The sequence below is a fragment of the Mesoplodon mirus genome (genome assembly GCF_964341445.2).
Source record: "Mesoplodon mirus genome assembly, chromosome: 4".
NCBI classification, from domain to species: domain Eukaryota; kingdom Metazoa; phylum Chordata; class Mammalia; order Artiodactyla; family Ziphiidae; genus Mesoplodon; species Mesoplodon mirus.
Genome location: NC_138979.1, coordinates 161,905,968 through 161,924,002, shown reverse-complemented (window position 1 = coordinate 161,924,002; position 18,035 = coordinate 161,905,968). Strand labels below are relative to the sequence as shown.

At 39.6% G+C, this 18,035-nt stretch overlaps 1 protein-coding gene across 9 annotated transcripts in view; it reads right to left on the bottom strand.

The window, feature by feature from the left end:
* Positions 1–18,035, bottom strand: part of TTLL5 (tubulin tyrosine ligase like 5) — a 315,626-nt gene that overhangs the window by 13,287 nt on the left and 284,304 nt on the right. For 8 of the 9 annotated variants that reach the window (XM_082618539.1, XM_082618534.1, XM_082618536.1 and 5 more), the window contains one exon: positions 5,613–5,771. The exons of the other annotated variant lie outside the window; for it this stretch is intronic. In XM_082618539.1, the coding sequence (XP_082474665.1) occupies positions 5,632–5,771 (140 nt within the window). In that variant the 3' untranslated portion in view covers positions 5,613–5,631. Of the gene's footprint in view, positions 1–5,612; positions 5,772–18,035 lie in introns of those variants that run through there. 9 annotated transcript variants of the gene reach the window in all.

The window sequence follows — 18,035 nt, the reverse complement described above, 5'->3', positions numbered from 1 at the left end:
TCTCATATGAACACTCAAATAAATAGCTTTATGACTTAAAGTCTCACAGAACAATTCTTACTCTTATTATAGATGGACCCTGGTATTTTCCTTTCTGTTCCATTCTGTTCCATTGTGGGGGGAGGGAGGAAGAATTGACGGTTATGACCAGTGGTATGCTAGTAATTGTTTAACAACTGGCTCTCTGTGGTAAAATAAGCAAACAAAAGCCCTGACTTTGTCTTGTTGGCTGATTTCCACTACAGCCGAGTTCAAGTAAGCAATGTGAAGTTATTGAAGGCAGGGTTGAGAAGAGGCATGCACCACGGTCTCTCGTGAGCCTGGTTGTGACCCACTAAATTGATTTGATGACCCACTTGTAGGTCATGACCCACAGTTTAAAAACCACTGCTCTAGAGTCTAGACAATCAAATTCCTTAGCAGTTCACAGGAAGCTGAGAGAGACCAGTAGATACTGTTCCCAGGAGGCACTGAATGAGAGCACATGTGCTGGGATGACAAGCTGCCTGGGCACCAGAGGGGAACAACCAGCCCCTCGCGCCTCCTCAGACTCAGGCATCTCTGAACTAGTGCCTTCAGCTTCCCAAAGACTGATCATCTGGGGAAAATGAGAGAAGCCAGCAGAAACCTTAGGAAAATCACAGTCTCTCTGAGCTTCCTTTTCTTTCTCGTATAGGAATAATAACTTGCGTACTCCACTGGATTGTTGGAAGATAATTCACATGAAAACGTTCTGAAAATTGTAAAGGCATCTACAGGGCAGTATTCGTATGAAAATGACTAAATTTAACAAAATCTTACTCACAGGCAACTAAATATCATCTATCTTAGCATCTGATTTTATCAACCATTCGCAGCCTCTTGATCTCTCCTATGTGGTCCTCTGAGATTCTGAAATACCCAGGTGTCTCCTCTCAAGGCTGGTTCCTCGGACTCGTCCACCGCCTCCTTTTCTCTTTTGCACGTTGTTGCTCTTTCTTACATCCTTTCCTTCAGAGAATTATCCACTGACAGTTTTAACAGGTAGCTATACAAGGACGATTGCTAAACTCTACATCCAGCTCTGACTTCTCCCTGGCTTTTGAGAAGACTTTTCTGAATTTAATGTTCAGCCATCATGTCAAATCTGACTTCTAAAATACTATCCAGGAAGCACAGAGACTCCCAAACAGGATCAACCCAAAGGAGATCACACCAAGACACACTGTAATTAAAATGGCAAAAATTAAAGATAGAGAATGTTAAAAGCCGCAAGGAAAAAGCAACAAGTTACATACAAAGGAACTCCCATAACACTATCAGCTGACTTTTCAGCAGAAACTTTGCAGGCCAGAAGGGAGTGGCATGATATACCTACAACCAAGAATACTCTACCTGGCAAGGCTTTCGTTTAGATATGATAGAGAGATCAAAAGTTTTACAAGCAAGCACCACCAAAGAGTTCAGCACCACCAAGCCAGCTTTATAAGAAATGTTAAAGGGACTTCTCTAAGGGAAAAAGAAAAGACCACTAATAGAAACATGAAAATTATGAAAGGAAAAATCTCATTGGTAAAGACAAATATACAGTAAAGGTAGTAAATCAGCCATGTATAAAGCTAGTAGGAAGGATAAAAGACAAATGTATATAGTAAAATCATCTATAGCCACAATAAGTTGTTAAGGGATACACAAAACAAAAAGATGTATGATATGATGTAAAAAACAGTAAATGTGAGGGGAGGGGCAGTAAAAATGCAGAGTTGTTAAAATGTGTTTGAACTTAAGAGACCAGCAAATTAATCATTCATATATATATATATATGGCTATGTACAGTGTGGAGAATAAAGTAAATAACCATGTAATACCTTTGTATGGTGACATAACTAGACTTATCATGGTGGTCATTTTGAAATGTAAAGAAATACCAAATCACTATTTTGTGTAACAGGAACAAACAAACTCATAGAAAAAGAGATCAGATTTGTTGTTACCAGAGGCAGGGAGGGGGAATTAGATGAAGGTGGTCAAAAGGTACACACTTCCAGTTACAAGATACATAAGTACTAGGGATGTAATGTACAACTTGATAATACAATGAACACTGCTGTGTGTTACGTATGAAAGATGTTAGGAGAGTAAATCCTAAGAGTTCTCATCACAAAGAATTTTTAAAAAATATTTCTTTAATTTTGTATCTATATGAGATGACAAATATTCCCTAAACATATTATGATAATCATTTCCTGATGTAAGTAATTCAGCAATTCTACATCTTGGTATTTACCCAAAAGAACTGAAAGCAGGGTCTTGAGCAGATATTTGTACATCCATGTTCACAGCAGCATTATTCACATAGCCAAAAGGTGAAAGCAACCCTAGTATCCATCGATGGATGACTAGATAAACAAAATGTGGTATACACATACAATGGAATATTATTCAGTCTTTAAAAAGGAAGGAATTCTGACACATGCTACAACACAAAAGATCCTTGAGGACATTATGCTGCGTTAAACAAGCCAGTCACAAAATGACAAACACTGTATGATTCCACTTACGTGCAGTCTCTAGAGTAGACAAATTCATAGACACAGAAAGCAGAATGGTGGTTGCCAGGGAGTGGGGGAGGGGAAACAGGGAGTTAGCGTTCAATGGGTACAGAGTTTCAGTTGTGCAAGTTAAAAAAAGTTCTAAAGATGGATGGTGGTGATGGTTGTACAATGATGTGAATGTCCTTAATCCACTGTACACTTAAAAATGGTTAAAATGGTAAATTTTGTGTTATGTGTATTTTGTCACAATTAAAAAGGAGATATTGAATAATAATATATATTGATCTATCTCTTATTCTGCTTCAGGCACTATATGAAGTATTGATATTTACTGCATACATTGTCTTATGTAACCCTGTATCTGTATAGATGCTAGGAAGGGTGGAAAGCAGGGGGAAATCTATTGTTTTTGTCTGCCTAGCATCCCTTCCCATCTGCTTATGGTTTTAGCTCCTTTCACTTCCTCTGGGAAAACTATAACCCTACCTCCTCTATTCCAATCAGGTGATTACGGCCAGACTACAGATGTTCCTCCTATACCCTTTCCATCACAAAAGCTGGCAGATGACCCAGAATTGGCCAAAGTCCCATCCCCTTACCCGCAGCAATTGCCTTAAGAGGTGGTCATGTCATCCAAGCCAAGCCAATCACAGCCCTTCCTTAGGATGTATATATACTAACATAGAAGAGTCCTCTTTACCCTGTGGCCATTAAACTGCAAAGAACAAGGTTGGAGCTGCTGCTCAAATTACCCTCCATCTCACCTTGCTACATGGAAGAAACCATGTAAAGAAGAAAGAGGGAGGTTAATGAAGCTGTGAAGAGAAGTGAAGAGAGATGAAAAAAGTTGGAGAGAAAGAAGAGGCAGAGAGGGACGGAGAGAAAGAAAGACCTGACCACCTTAAAAAACTGTTCCTATTTGTATTTTTAAAAAGTAATCTGGGGGACTTCCCTGGTGGCACAGTGGTTAAGACTCTAGGCTCCCAATGCAGTGGGCCCGGGTTCCATCCCTGGCCAGGGAACTAGATCCCACATGCATGCCACAACTAAGGGTTCACATGCCACAACTAAGGAGCCGGCAAGCTGCAACTAAGGAGCCCACCTGCCGCAACTAAGACCTGGCACAACCAAAAAAAAAAAAGTAATCTCTGCACAAATTAAAAAAAAAAAGAAAATCAAACAATACAGACAGGTGTAAAGTTAAAAATGTCTCTTCTACCCTAGACTCTTTGCTATGTTACTGCTGTGTGTATCTGTATCCGTCTCAGAATAGTCTTTGCACATACAAGCAAACATACGCTAAACATATATTCCTTCTCCCCTTTTTACACAGATGGGAGTATAATCTACAGTGGAATTAAAAAAAAATCTTTCACTTGACAATATATTTCAAAAATTGTTCCATACCAACATAAACATTTACTTCAGGAGAACTCTTCAGGTAATCCATAAAAATATTATTCAAATTCCAAGATACCTTTTTAGCGTGGGTCATCTTGTGAGATCCTCCCATGTCTCACCCTCTAATTCCACACCTTTTTGTAAGGAAAACTGAAATGGACCCTAGAACCTGTCTGTCATCTTGTTATCGTGCAACCAGGAGATAACAGGAAACAGCTTCTTCCTCTCTTAAAACAAAGGGCCACCCAAGGGGGAGTTCCAGCAAAGCAGGAGCCAAATTATTGGAGCTTAATATTTGGAGATGTTATTACAAGTGATAGCTCTTAGAGTGCTCTGAAAGGTAAAGGGAGAGTTTAACCTCACGTTAGCATCATTTTAGAGACCAAAAAGAGGGCTGTAGGTGAAAAGAAGTTTGACCTCAGGTGGGAATAATGACAGCTTTGCCACATAGACTCTGATGGTTAGACAAACATGAGACAATCAAGCTGACAATGCTACTAAATTTAGAGGTTAAAGCTATTGGAAACTCAGTGTACTTTCTGAGGAATCAGATGTCAACTCACTATCACCACAAAGCAGATGTCCTCTGGATCCTTTGAACTAAAGCTTGAGTTTAACTATCATCTATCCTTCTCTTGTAAAGATCTTCCTCTTAGTTCTCGAAAGGCTCCTGAATATGTCTGTTACTTTACATTTATCTTCTAAACTAATCCATACGGCCCACTAATCATTTTTATTACTTTTCACTGGGTTTTCTAAAGTGTATCATCTCTCTGGGTATTATGGTTCATTGCATGCCCATTTCTAAGCTACTGTCTTGTATCCCTCTTTTTGTCTATTAACAATAAAAGAATGATGAGAGTAGTTTCTCGACCTTTTATGACTTATGCTCCATCAGCCAGATGGAGATTTTGTTCCATTTTACTTTCTGCAGTTTGTTTTATGAAGGCTGTAAATTTCTTATCACTCTCTATACATAATTATATTACAGTTTGACTATGCTTTTTTTAAACTTATGGTAACTCTCCTCCTCTTTTCCCTCTTGGTATGCACCGCTGGTTGAGAATCACTGTATTAGACATAGACTTAAGGATCCATTGTACCATTTCTCTTCAATCTAGTCCATAAAATGCCATTTTTCACTCCCAGAAAAACTTGTCCTAAATGTCAAAAATTTCTATCTGCCAGATGAGAACAACCTTAGCTTCACAGAATAGTAGTATGGCCTACAGATTATATCAGTCAGAGTGCTCATGTATTTGATGAAGTTGAATCTACTTTACCATGTAAAAACTGCCAATTTGTCCATCTCTTAATTTTTTATTTTTACTTTATTAAAAAAAAACTAGGGTGGCAGGCAGCCTTTAAGATGGTCTGTGATTCCTGCCTCCTGATACTCATGCCCTTATGTAATCTCCCCACCCCGAGTATAGACCAGACTTACTGACTCTCTTCTTACAAAGAGAATACAGCAAAAGTTATGGGATGTCACTTCCAAGGTTAAATTGTACAAAGACTGTGGCTTCTGCCTTGGGTGCTCTCTCGTTCTCTCATGTATTGCTTGTTCAGGGGAGGCCAGCTGCCATGTTGTGAGTCAGCTGTATTAGTTTGCCCAGGCTGCATAATACCACGGAATGGTTGGCTTAAACAACAGAAATTTATTTTCTCACAGTTCAGGAGGCTGGAAGTACAAGATCAAAGTGTAGGCAGGTTTGGTTTCTTCTGAGGCCCCTCTCCTTGGCTTGCAGATGCCCATCTTCTTCTTGTGTCCTCACAGTGTCTTTCCTCTGAGTGAATCCCTGATGCCTCTCTGCGTGTCCAAATTTCCTCTTCTTCTAAGGACACCAGTCAGACTGGATTAGGGCTCACCCTAACAGCCTCCTTTTAACTTAATCACACCTTTAAAGGTCCTATCTCCAAATACAGTCACATTCTGAAGTACTGGGGGGTTAAAATTTCACATATGAACCGGTGGTCGGGGGCATATCTCAGTTCATACAGAGGCCCTTTGGAGAGGACTGAGTGGAAAGAGGCCTGCCAATAACCATGTGAGTGAGCTTGGAAGCAGATCCCCCAGTTGGGCCTTCAGATGAGATCACAGCTCCCAGCTGACAGCCTGATACAACCTCATGAGAGACCTTAAGCCAGAGGTCCTCAGCTAAGCTAGAATGCCTGACTCATAGAAATCGTGAGATAATAAATGTTTGTTGTTTGAAGCCATAATTTTGGGGTAAAATTTGTTATGCAGCAATAGATAACGAATATAACCAATAACTTCATGTATCAACAAAGAAAAACCTGTCTTAGCTGGAATGCTTGGGCAAAGAATATTGAGGCTACTTGAACTTCTTTGTTAATTGGGGTTAAGGCCCCATTTTTCTTTGCTTCATACCTTGCTGCAAATGAATCAGAGTACTTTTCTGCCCCAAATTATGTCTTTGATGACTGAAGGTTGAAACTGTTCTAGGTGTTGCTTGATAGAAACAAACAAACAAACAACAACAACAACATTTTCACATGCAGTATCTCATCTAGTTTTCACAGCAACTCCATGAAGAAGACATGGCAGTTACAGTATTTTAATTCAGGTGCCAAGCAAAGCACCTGACACATGGTAGGCATTAAAAAAATACTTCTATATGAATGTGTTTTCATTTTACAGATGACTATACTGAGCCTGCAGAAGTTAACTAACTTGTTCAAGATTGCACAGTTCCTAAGTGGCAAGCATGGTAATAGAACCCAAGTTCAGGATTTTTTCCTATTGTACCATGTCACCTGATATGTTTGCTATTTGCATCTTTCTTCCTTGAAGTTATGGGTAAAAACATTTTAAAAAATATAATAAAAGTTACAGTTAACTGATACTTTATTTTACATTTTTCCCCCTTTAGGGGCTGTGATAGATGAATGAAAAGTACTTATAAGCAAATAGCTACATTCTGAAAATGATCAATTCATAAGGTATGGGCACATACACCCTAGTAGTTTGTTACTGAGTCAATTCTGGAAGATTTGTATTTACATCTCCTTATCTTTTTAAAGTCAACAAGTAGTGGATTTAACATCTTAAGCTTATTAAAGATAGGTACTCTATTATATGCCCCTTCTTTTCCCCACACGGGTTTCTGGGTGAATCAAAGAACACAGCCCTTGAACAACAGGAGAAAGCTGATTACAAAAATGGCATGAAGTTTCATGAAGTTTCTTCTCTTCCTCTCAGAAGTCCAAGGAACAGAAAGAAGCATAGACACAGTTATTAAAATACCCAAAAGTTACAGGATGTGAACACTGCACAGTTAATCTAACATTGTCCAGAGACTTATTTAGTGAATGTTAAATCTTATAACAGCAATAGAAACTGATCTTTTATCCCACATTCACTTACTGAATACTTACTAAATGCCCACCACTATGAAAAGCACTGGTGATATAGAGGTGAATGACATAATTCCTAATCCTTCTGGGAGTTTATAACCCGGTGGTAGAGGTCAATAGGTGAAATATAATAATATATTTTAGAAAATTCTGTTACAGAGGAAGGCAAAGGGTATTACAGGAGTTGATGGTAAGAGGGGGAAGTGGGTACTGTGGTCGATGAAGGACTTTGGAAGAGACGACAAGATCTGGAAATGGAAGCACGGCCGGAGTTAGCCAAGGGGAGGTGGGACTTCTACAAAGAGGAAACATCTTGTGCAACGGCACGGAAGTGTGAGGTAGTGTAGCACGTAGTTTAGAATGACTGGAATTTAAAGGTACATGTTGGGGGAGTAGTGGAAAATGTGGGTAGAGAAGGGAGTAGACCATGAAGGGCTCTGGTTACCCACTGAAGAATTTGCACTTTAAGGATAGCTTTTGAAAACTTTTTAGTGGGGAAGTATCATAATTGTAACTGTTTCTAAAAGACCACTACTAGCAGTGTGGAGGAAAAATCAGAATGAGGCTGAGGGCAGAAAGATCTGTATGGAAAACACTATAGTAATTCAAACAAAAAGTGGTATGTGTCTGAATTAAGTCAGAGGAAATGAATGAGATTAGACATAAGATCTGAGAAGTGTTTAAAGGGAAAAATATAATAATTGATAACCAATGGGATATGTGGGGTGAGGGGAGTAGCTAGAATGATTCTTAGGTTTCTGGCTTTACTTTATTGAAGGTGAACAGGGAGGGACCATAAGGGGAGTGTGTCTGAGAGGATGATGAGCACAGTTTTGGACGTGTTGCGTTTGACATGACTGTGAGAGATTCAGGAGAGATGTCTAGAGGTGGTTCCAGGGAGAAGTTTGGGCAGAGAAGGGCTGCTACGTACCTGTTTTATGTATATGTTATTTCCAGAATTGTGCAGTGCACAACCAATCTGTGAAGTCATACATGACAGCCCTGGCTGGAGGTACAGGTTTGGAACTGTCAAATATGGAGGTCAGTTGAAACTACTGGAAAGAATTAGGGCCCCCACCCAGGTGGGGGATGGTAACTTCAGGCTGAGCACAAGATTCCTGGAGCACCGCCCTCTTATCTCACTACCAACCAATCTGAAGAAAGTCACACACCCTGCAGTTCTCACCCCAAATTTTGCCTGTAAAAACTTTTCCCAAAAAACTGTTAGCAGTTTTGAGCATGAGCCACCCATTCTCCTTGCTTGGCCCTGCAATAAACCTTTCTCAAAGGCAGGATTCTAGAGAATGAAAATTCACAAGTAAGCAAAGGATGAAGAGCTTTAAAAAATGACTAAGAAGGATTTTTCAGAGAGGTGAGAAAGAGGAAAGCTAACCTTACCAAAAACTCAATATTATTAAAGGTTAACACTTTAAAGATGTGGATTTTTCTCTAAACTGAGTGATTAAGTAAACCATCCTTATTCATTCCTTACAAGGTTTATTATTAGCCATACTTTTTAATGATGTTGGTATTGTCCAGCTATGGTTGATCTTAATCAGAACTTAATTTTAGCCTCAGGTGAATAATTCTATACCAGGTGAAGTCACTACTTTTTCATGTTACTAAAAGTACTGCCTTTGCTGGATCCTATTTTCTCATTTTTTCCGTCCATATATCTCCCATTTGACCCTTGATCCAGTTGTTCCTTGTATTGTGTGTTTTACTTACATTGCTGCCTTAATACACCTAATCTATCAAACATCATAGCTTAGCCCAGCCTACCTTAAACGTGCTCAGAACACTTACACTAGCCTGCAGTTGGGCAAAATCAATGAATACAAAGCCTGTTTTATAATAAAGTGTTGAATATCTCATGTAATTTGTTGACTACTGTACTGACAGTGAAAAACAGACTGGTTGTCTGGGTATAGAATGGTTGGAAGTGCATTGCTTGTTGACCCCCATGATCACGTGGCTAACTGGGGGCTGTGTTCTCTGCCCAGCATCATGAGAGAGGATTGTAACACAAATCACTAGGCCAGGAAAGGAGCACAATTCAAAATTCAGAGTATGGTTTCTACTGAATGCATATTGCTTTCACACCATCATAAAGGTAAAAAACTATAAGCTGAACCATCGTAAGCTGGGGACCATCTGCATGTACTAACATTTGTCAAAATACGAATTTGTCTTTTGCTTCACTCTGAAATCTGAAATTCTGTTTTTCCTTGTATATATGTTTATTCTCTGAATTAAGGTTGGGGATCTTGTGTTTCACTTAGCTTGTTATTCCTTATGTGCACCTAATAGTGTGTGGAACATAATTATTCATAGAAAATTCCTACCATACACTCAAAGGCCACATGAGAATGCTAAACATCTCAAAGATGGAAACAGAAAACAGAAGTTCCAGAAAACTTTTTAAAAACTCTAGTTACAAGCCTGTGCTTGTTTGAATAATTGCTTTGGTTGGCCCTTAAGTTCAGTTTTTAAAACTAGAAGTCACCTTGCCACATATGAAATTATTTTTCATTTTCCCATGAATAAGATTTGAAAGTTGAAAAGTTACTTTAAACTGAGGTTGATAAACATAACATGTAACAGATTACAGATTTGTAGCATTTTCGAGTTGAACTTCATTTCTCAAAGTGCCAAGATGTAAATTTCACAGATGAGGGCTTTGAGCCTGAAGAGGTTTGGTGACTTGCCCGAGATCACACAAATAGTAGCCAAGGGGAGATGAGAGCCAGTTCCTTTGATTTTTAAATTGGGTCCTCTTTCCATTTTACCACACTGCTGGGTTTAGGTTTTACCCTAAACCCTTCATGGACAGCAGAGCACAAAATTGATATCACTGACCCACAGAAATTCTGACTTCCAAGACTCCTCCTATAAGCAATGACAGGATGATTTCTCGGGGAGTCTGTCAGCTGCTCTGTGGCCATGAAATAAACTGTGGGGGCAGGGAGCATGCCCCGGGAGAAGGAGCTCCCTGGGTTGCTTCAGGATGCTTGAAAGAAAAGTGGATTTATGCCGAGGATAATTCCTGGAACAGATGTGAAACCAAATACTTCATATCACAATCCTGCCCCCACCCTTTCTGAAAGGGAAATGAAATAGCAGGATTAACCTGCTCTTCATCAGATCATGCTTTGTTTCTTTCAAAAAAATCCCATGACCAGGGCAGATTCCATTTCCTGCTACTCCCCTCCTATAGCAATGAGGGGAGAGTCCAGTAGGGGAGAAGAAGCTTTTCTTATGCTCTGCAGGCACCAGGAGCATGAGGGTGGTGGTTAGAGAGGCAGGCAGGACAGTTATGGCAGGCTAAGGGCCAACACGAGCTTTTACCCCCCAAACCAGGCTGGATTTCTCCATCCACATGCCACCAGGAAGCATTCTTTTGTAAATGTAATGAGCATCTTAGGATACTGAATAAATTCATCCATTTGGGGGGAGAGAGAAATTAGAATTAGTTTAAGTCTAGGGCTCCGTGAAAACAGTACACATAGACTGAAAAGCGGCTCACTTTTTTTTTTTTTTCCTTTTGGCCATAAAACTCAAGGTTTGTGAAAGAGATAGACAAATTTTTAAATAAACTATAATGCCTTGACCAGGGAATGACACAGCAAAGCAGAAATACAGCGTATAACACACACACACACACACACATATGTATAAAATCATCACAAAGCCAGTTGTCCCATGTTTTAAAGCGATTTGATAACTCAAGTGCCAGAGCATAAACTCTTCTGTAAGAACCAAAAGAGACTGGCGGCTTCTCACTGTTTGCCCTTAGCACTGAAATGCTGCTCCCTCTAATGACCCTGGCAGCGAGGCCGGGATCTCAGGGGAGTCAGCAGCAGCTACCTTGAAAGTGTTACTAGCCCACAGAAGATCTCTGGTGCCCCACGGTTATCAGCATCAAGAGCATCCCCACAAGCCAGGGACTGGGTCACTTGAGGTGTCTCTAAGAATCACCTTTCAAAGCCAAAACCACTTGTTCAGTCATATCACAAGTGGGCAACAGGACAGTGTGAAGGGAGGGGTGCCTGTGGACGGCAGAATTAAAGGGATTAACAATGGGGGAGAAGCAATTGGTGGTACAGCTAGCTCCATTCTCAGCTGCTCTGTCTTGGATTTGGAGCATGAGGTGAAGCTTAAGGCTCTGAAACTATAGTCAAGGTCCTCCTTGCCCTGTGCTGACTAAGGCATCAGAAATACCCGACACCTTTCCAAACAGGGGAAAATGCAAGTGAGGCCAGGCACAGAGACAGCTGCTGTCCCCCAGGCGTACCACCTTACTTGGAAGCCTAAAGGAGTAGAGGCAAAGCTGAGGCGAGGCATCTTTCTACCCAGCACCTGACAGCAGACCTAGCACCAAAAAGGCAGTCAATTATTTGTTGAATTCACGAATAGGAATAACTATTTACTGTATTTAGAAGTATTTATTAAAGGATTTGGCTGCTGACACTCTGAAGACTTTTTTTTTTTTTTTTTTTTTTTTTACTTTTCAGATATCAACTGTTAACGTTTTAAGGTTTGAGACATATTTCACACACTAATAAAATTCACCCATTTAAAGTGTATATGTCAGTGGTCTTTAGTGTAACCATCACCACAACCTACTTCTAGAACATTTTCTTTACTCCAAAAAGAACCTTTATGACTACTGGCGGTCACTCCTCCTTCCTCCTCCCCCCAGCTCTAGTCCGGGGGACCCACTGATCTCCTTCCTGTCTCTATGGACCTGTCTATTCTGGACATTGCACATAAACAGAATCTACGATATATAGTCCTTTACTCACTTAGCATGACATTTTCAAGGTTCATCCATGTTGTAAGCACGTACCAGTACTTCCTTCTTTTTTATGGCTAAATAATATTCTATTGTATGTACACATCACATTCTGCTTATCCATTCTTTTTTTTTTTAAATATATTTATGTATTTATTTTTGGCTGTGTTGGGTCTTCGTTGCTGTGTGCTGGCTTTCTCTAGTTGTGGTGAGCAGGGGCTACTCTTCGTTGAGGTGTGCGGGCTTCTCATTGCGGTGGCTTCTCTTGTTGAGGAGCACAAGCACTAGGCACGAGAGCTTCAATAGTTGTGGCTCACGGGCTCTAGAGCGCAGGCTCAGTAGTTGTGGCACACAGGCTTAGCTGCTCTGCGGCAGGTGGGATCTTCCCAGACCAGGGCTCGAACCCGTGTCCCTGCATTGGCAGGCAGATTCTTAACCACTGTGCCACCAGGGAAGCCCCTGCTTATCCATTCGTGATCTGATAGACATTTAGGTTGTTGCTACATTTTGGCTACTGAGTAATGCTGCTATGAACATTCACGTACAGCTTTTCTACAGACATGTTCTTGTTTCTCCTGGATTTATTCTTAGGAGAACTGCTGGGTCATTTGGTAACTCTACATTTTCCTGTTTGAGAAATTGCCAAATTTCTTAAAATTCTCTGCATCCTCACCAACACTTGTTATTACCTGTCTTTTGATTGGGTGTGAAGTGGTATCTTATTGCAGTTTTGATTTGCATTTCTCTAATGACTAATGATGCATCTTTTCATGTGCTTATTGGCCATTTGTAAGTCTTCTTTGGAGAAATATCTATTCAACTTCATTGTTCATTTTAAAAACTGGGTTATCTATCTTTTTATTGTTGAGCTGTAAGAGATCCATACATATTCTGAATATAGGTCTCCTGCCAGATACATGATTTGCAAATATTTTCTGCCATTCTGTGGGCTCTTTTCACTGTCTTGATGGTGACTTTTGAAGCACATAATTTTTTTTCAATTTGTATAGGCCTTCATTCAATTCCTTTTTTTAAAATTGAAGTATAGTTGATTTATAATATTATATTTGTTTCAGGTGTATAGCACAGTGATTCAGTATTTTTATATATTATACTCTATTAAAAGTTATTACAAAATAATGGCTATAATTCCCTGTGCTGAACAATATATATATTGAAATATATATATTTATAAATAAATAAATAAATATACAAATATATTTATATATGTGAATAAATACACACACCACACATCTTTATCCTTTCATCTGTTGATGAAACCTTTGGTTGTTTCCATATCTTGGCTATTGTAAATAGTGCTGCTATGAACGCTGGGCTGCCTGTATCTTTTCACATTAGTGTTTTTGTCATTTATGGATATATACCCAGGAATGAAATTGCTGGATCATATAGTATTTCTACTTTTAGATTTTTGAGGAGCCACCATACTGTTTTCCACAGTGGGTGCACCAATTTACATTCCCAAGAACAGTATATGAGGGTTCCCTTTTCTCCACATCCTTGCCACATTCGTTACTTTTTGATGATAGCCATTTTGACAGGTGTGAGGTGATATCTCTTTGTTATTTTGATTTGTATTTCTCTAATAATTAGCGATGTTTAGCATCTTTTCATGTGCCTGTTGACCATCTATATGTCTTCCTTGGAAAAATGTCTATTCAGGTCTTCTGCCCATTTTTCCATTGGGTTTTTTTTTTTTTTCATGTTGAGTTGTATGAACTGATTATATATTTTGGATATTAACCCCTTGTTGGTCATAAGATTTGCAAATATTTTCTCCTATTCAGTAGGTTGTCTTTCTGTTTGGTCAATGATTTCTTTGGCTGTGCAAAAAGTTTTTAAGTTTAATTAGGCCCCACTTGTTTATTTCTGCATTGATTTCTTTAACCTTAGGGACAGATCCAAAAAATATTACTATGATTTACGTCAAAGAGTACTCTGCCTGTGTTCTCTTCTAGGAGTTTATGGTTTCTAGTCTTACATTTAGGTCTTTAATTTTGAGTTTATTTTTGTATATGGTGTGAGGAAATGTTGTAATCTCATTTTTTTACATGTAGCTGTCCAGTTTTCCCAGCACCACTTATTGAACAGACTGTGTTTTCTCCACTGTATATTCTTGCCTCCATTGTTGTAGATTAATTGACCATGGTGTGTGGGTTTATTTCTGGGCTCTCTATTCTGTTCCATCGATCTGTGTGTCTGTTTTTCTGCCAGTACCATGTTGTTTTGATTATTGTAGCTTTATAGTATAGTCTGAAGTCTGGGAGTGTGAAACCTCCAACTTTGTTCTTTTTTCTCAAGATTGCTTCAGCAATTCAAGGTCTTTTATGGTTCGATATAAATTTTAGGATTATTTAATTCATTAGTTCTGTGAAAAATGTGATGGGTATTTTGATAGTGATTGCATTAAATCTGTAGATTGCTTTGGGTAGTATGGCCATTTTAACAATATTAATTCTTCCAATCCAAGAGCACTGGATATCTTTCCGTCTCTTTGTATCATATTCAATTTCCTTCAACAATGTTTTATAGTGTTCAGAGTATAGGTCTTTCACATCCTTGGTTAAGTTTATTCTGATTCTTTTTGATGCAATTTTATTTTATTGTATTTATTTATATTTTTAAATTGCTCTGAACACGAACAGTTTCCTCATTTACTTACTTATTTATTTATTTAATTTATTTATGGCTACATTGGGTCTTCGTTGCTGCATGTGGGCTTTCTCTAGTTGTGGTGAGCGGGGGCTACTCTTCGTTGTGGTGTGCGGGCTTCTCATCGTGGTGGTTTCTCTTGTTGCAGAGCATGGGCTCTAGGCGTGTGGGCTTCAGTAGTTGTGGCATGTGTGCTCAGTAGTTGTGGCTCACGGGTTCTAGAGCACAGGCTCACTAGTTGTGGTGCATGGGCTTAGTTGCTCTGTGGCATGTGGGATCTTCCCGGACCAGGGATTGAACCCATGTCCCCTGCAATGGCAGGAGGATTCTTAACCACTGTGCCACCAGGGAAGGCCCATTCCCTTCTAAATTTGGATGCCTTTTAATTATTTTTCTTGTCTGATTGCTGTGGCCAGGGATTTTTTTTTCCTATTAGTCATCCATTTTTTTTTTTTTTTTGCTGTACACGGGCCTCTCACTGTTGTGGCCTCTCCCGTTGCGGAGCACAGGCTCCGGACGCACAGGCTCAGCAGCCATGGCTCACGGGCCCAGCCGCTCCGCGGCATATGGGATCCTCCCAGACCGGGGCACAAACCCGTATCCCCTGCATCGGCAGGCGGACTCTCAACCACTGCGCCACCAGGGAGGCCCTAGTCATCCATTTTATACACATCAGTGTATACATGTCAATCGCAATCGCCCAATTCATCACACCACCACCCCAACCCCCCACTGCTTTCCCCGCTTGGTGTCCAAATGTTTGTGCTCTACATCTGTGTCTCTATTTCTGCTCTGCAAACTGGTTCACCTGTACCATTTTCTAGGTTCCACATATATGTGTTAATATACGACATTTGTTTTTCTCTTTCTGACTTACCTCACTCTGTATGATAGTCTCTAGATGCATCCACGTCTCTACAAATGACCAAATTATGTTCTTTTTATGGCTGAGTAATATTCCATTGTATATATGTACCACATCTTCTTTATCCATTCATCTGTCGATGGGCATTTAGGTTGCTTCCATGACCTGGCTATTGTAAATAGTGCTGCAATGAACATTGGGGTGCAAGTGTCTTTCTGAATTATGGTTTCCTCTGGGTATATGCCCAGTAGTGGGATTGCTGGGTCATATGGTAATTCTATTTTTAGTTTTTTAAGGAACCTCCATACTGTTCTCCATAGTGGCTGTATCAATTTACATTCCCACCACCAGTGCAAGAGGGTTCCCTTTCCTCCACACCCTCTCCAGCATTTATTGTTTGTAGACTTTCTGATGATGCCCATTCTAACTGGTGTGAGGTGATAGCTCATTGTAGTTTTGACTTGCATTTCTCTAATAATTAGTGATGTTGAGCAGCTTTTCATCTGCCCCTTGGTCATCTGTATGTCTTCTTTGGTGAAATGTCTATTTAGGTCTTCTGCCCATTTTTGGATTGGGTTTTTTTTTTTTTTAATATTGAGCTGCATGATCTATTTATATATTTTGAAGATTAATCCTTTGTCCAATGATTCATTTTCAAACATTTACTCCCATTTTTAGGGTTGTCTTTTCATCTTGCTTATGGTTTCCTTTGCTGTGCAAAAGCTTTTAAGTTTCATTAAGTCCCATTGGTTTATTTTTGTTTTTATTTCCATTACTCTAGGAGGTGGATCAAAAAAGATCTTGCTGTGATTTAAGTCAAAGAGTGTTCTTCCTATGTTTTCCTCTAAGAATTGTATAGTGCCTGGTCTTACATTTAGGTCTCTAATCCATTTTGAGTTTATTTTTGTGTATGGTGTTAGGGAGTGTTCTAATTTCATTCTTTTTTTTTTTTTTTTTTTTTGCTGTACGCAGGCCTCTCACTGCTGTGGCCTCTCCCGTTGCGGAGCACAGGCTCCGGACACACAGGCTCCGCGGCCATGGCTCGCGGGCCCAGCCGCTCCGCGGCATGTGGGATCTTCCGGGATCGGGGCACGAACCCGTGTCCCCTGCATCGGCAGGCGGACTCTCAACCACTGCGCCACCAGGGAAGCCCTAATTTCATTCTTTTACATGTAGCTGTCCAGTTTTCCCAGCACCACTTATTGACGAGGCTGTCTTTTCTCCATTGTATATCCTTGCCTCCTTTGTCATAACTTAGTTGACCATAGGTGCGTGGGTTTATCTCTGGGCTTTCTATCTTGTTCCATTGATCTATATTTCTGTTTTTGTGCCAGTAGCATATTGTCTTGATTACTGTAGCTCTGTCGTATAGTCTGAAGTCAGGGAGTCTGATTCCCCCAGCTCCGTTTTTTTCCTCAAGACTGCTTTGGCTATTCGGGGTCTTTTGTGTCTCCATACCAATTTTAAGATTTTTTGTTCTAGTTCTGTAAAAAATGCCATTGGTAATTTGAAAGGGATTGCATTGAATCTGTAGATTGCTTTGGGTAGTAGAGTCATTTTCACAATATTAATTCTTCCAATCCAAGAACATGGTATATCTTGGCATCTGTTGGTATCATCTTTAATTTCTTTCACCAGTGTCTTATAGTTTTCTGTATACAGGTCTTTTGTCTCCCTAGGTAGATTTATTCCTAGGTATTTTATTCTTTTTGTTGCAATGGTAAGTGCAAGTGTTTCCTTAACTCCTCTTTCAGTGTGTATAGGAATGCAAGAGATTTCTGTGCATTAATTTTGTATCATGTAACTTTACCAAATTCATTGGTTAGCTCTAGTAGTTTTCTGGTGGCATCTTTAGGATTCTCTATGTATCGTATTATGTCATCTGCAAATAGTGACAGTTTTACTTCTTCTTTTCCAATGTGTATTCCTTTTATTTCTTTTTCTTCCCTGATTGCTGTGGCTAGGACTTCCAAATCTATGTTGAATAATAGTGGTGAGAATGGACATTCTTGTCTTGTTCCTGATCGTACAGGAAATGCTTTCAGTTTTTCACTGTTGAGAATGATGTTTGCTGTGGGTTTGTCATATATGGCCTTTATTATGTTGAAGTAGGTTCCCTCTATGCCCACTTTCTGGATTGTTTTCATCATAAATGGGTGTTGAATTTTGTCAAAAGCTTTTCTGCATCTACTGAGATGATCATATGGTTTTTATTCTTCAATTTGTTAATATGGTGTATCACATTGATCGATTTGCGTATATTGAAGAATCCTTGCATCCCTGGGATAAATCCCTCTTGATCATGGTGTATGAGCCTTTTAATGTGTTGTTGGATTCTGTTTGCTAGTATTTTGTCGAGGATTTTTGCATCTATACTCATCAGTGATA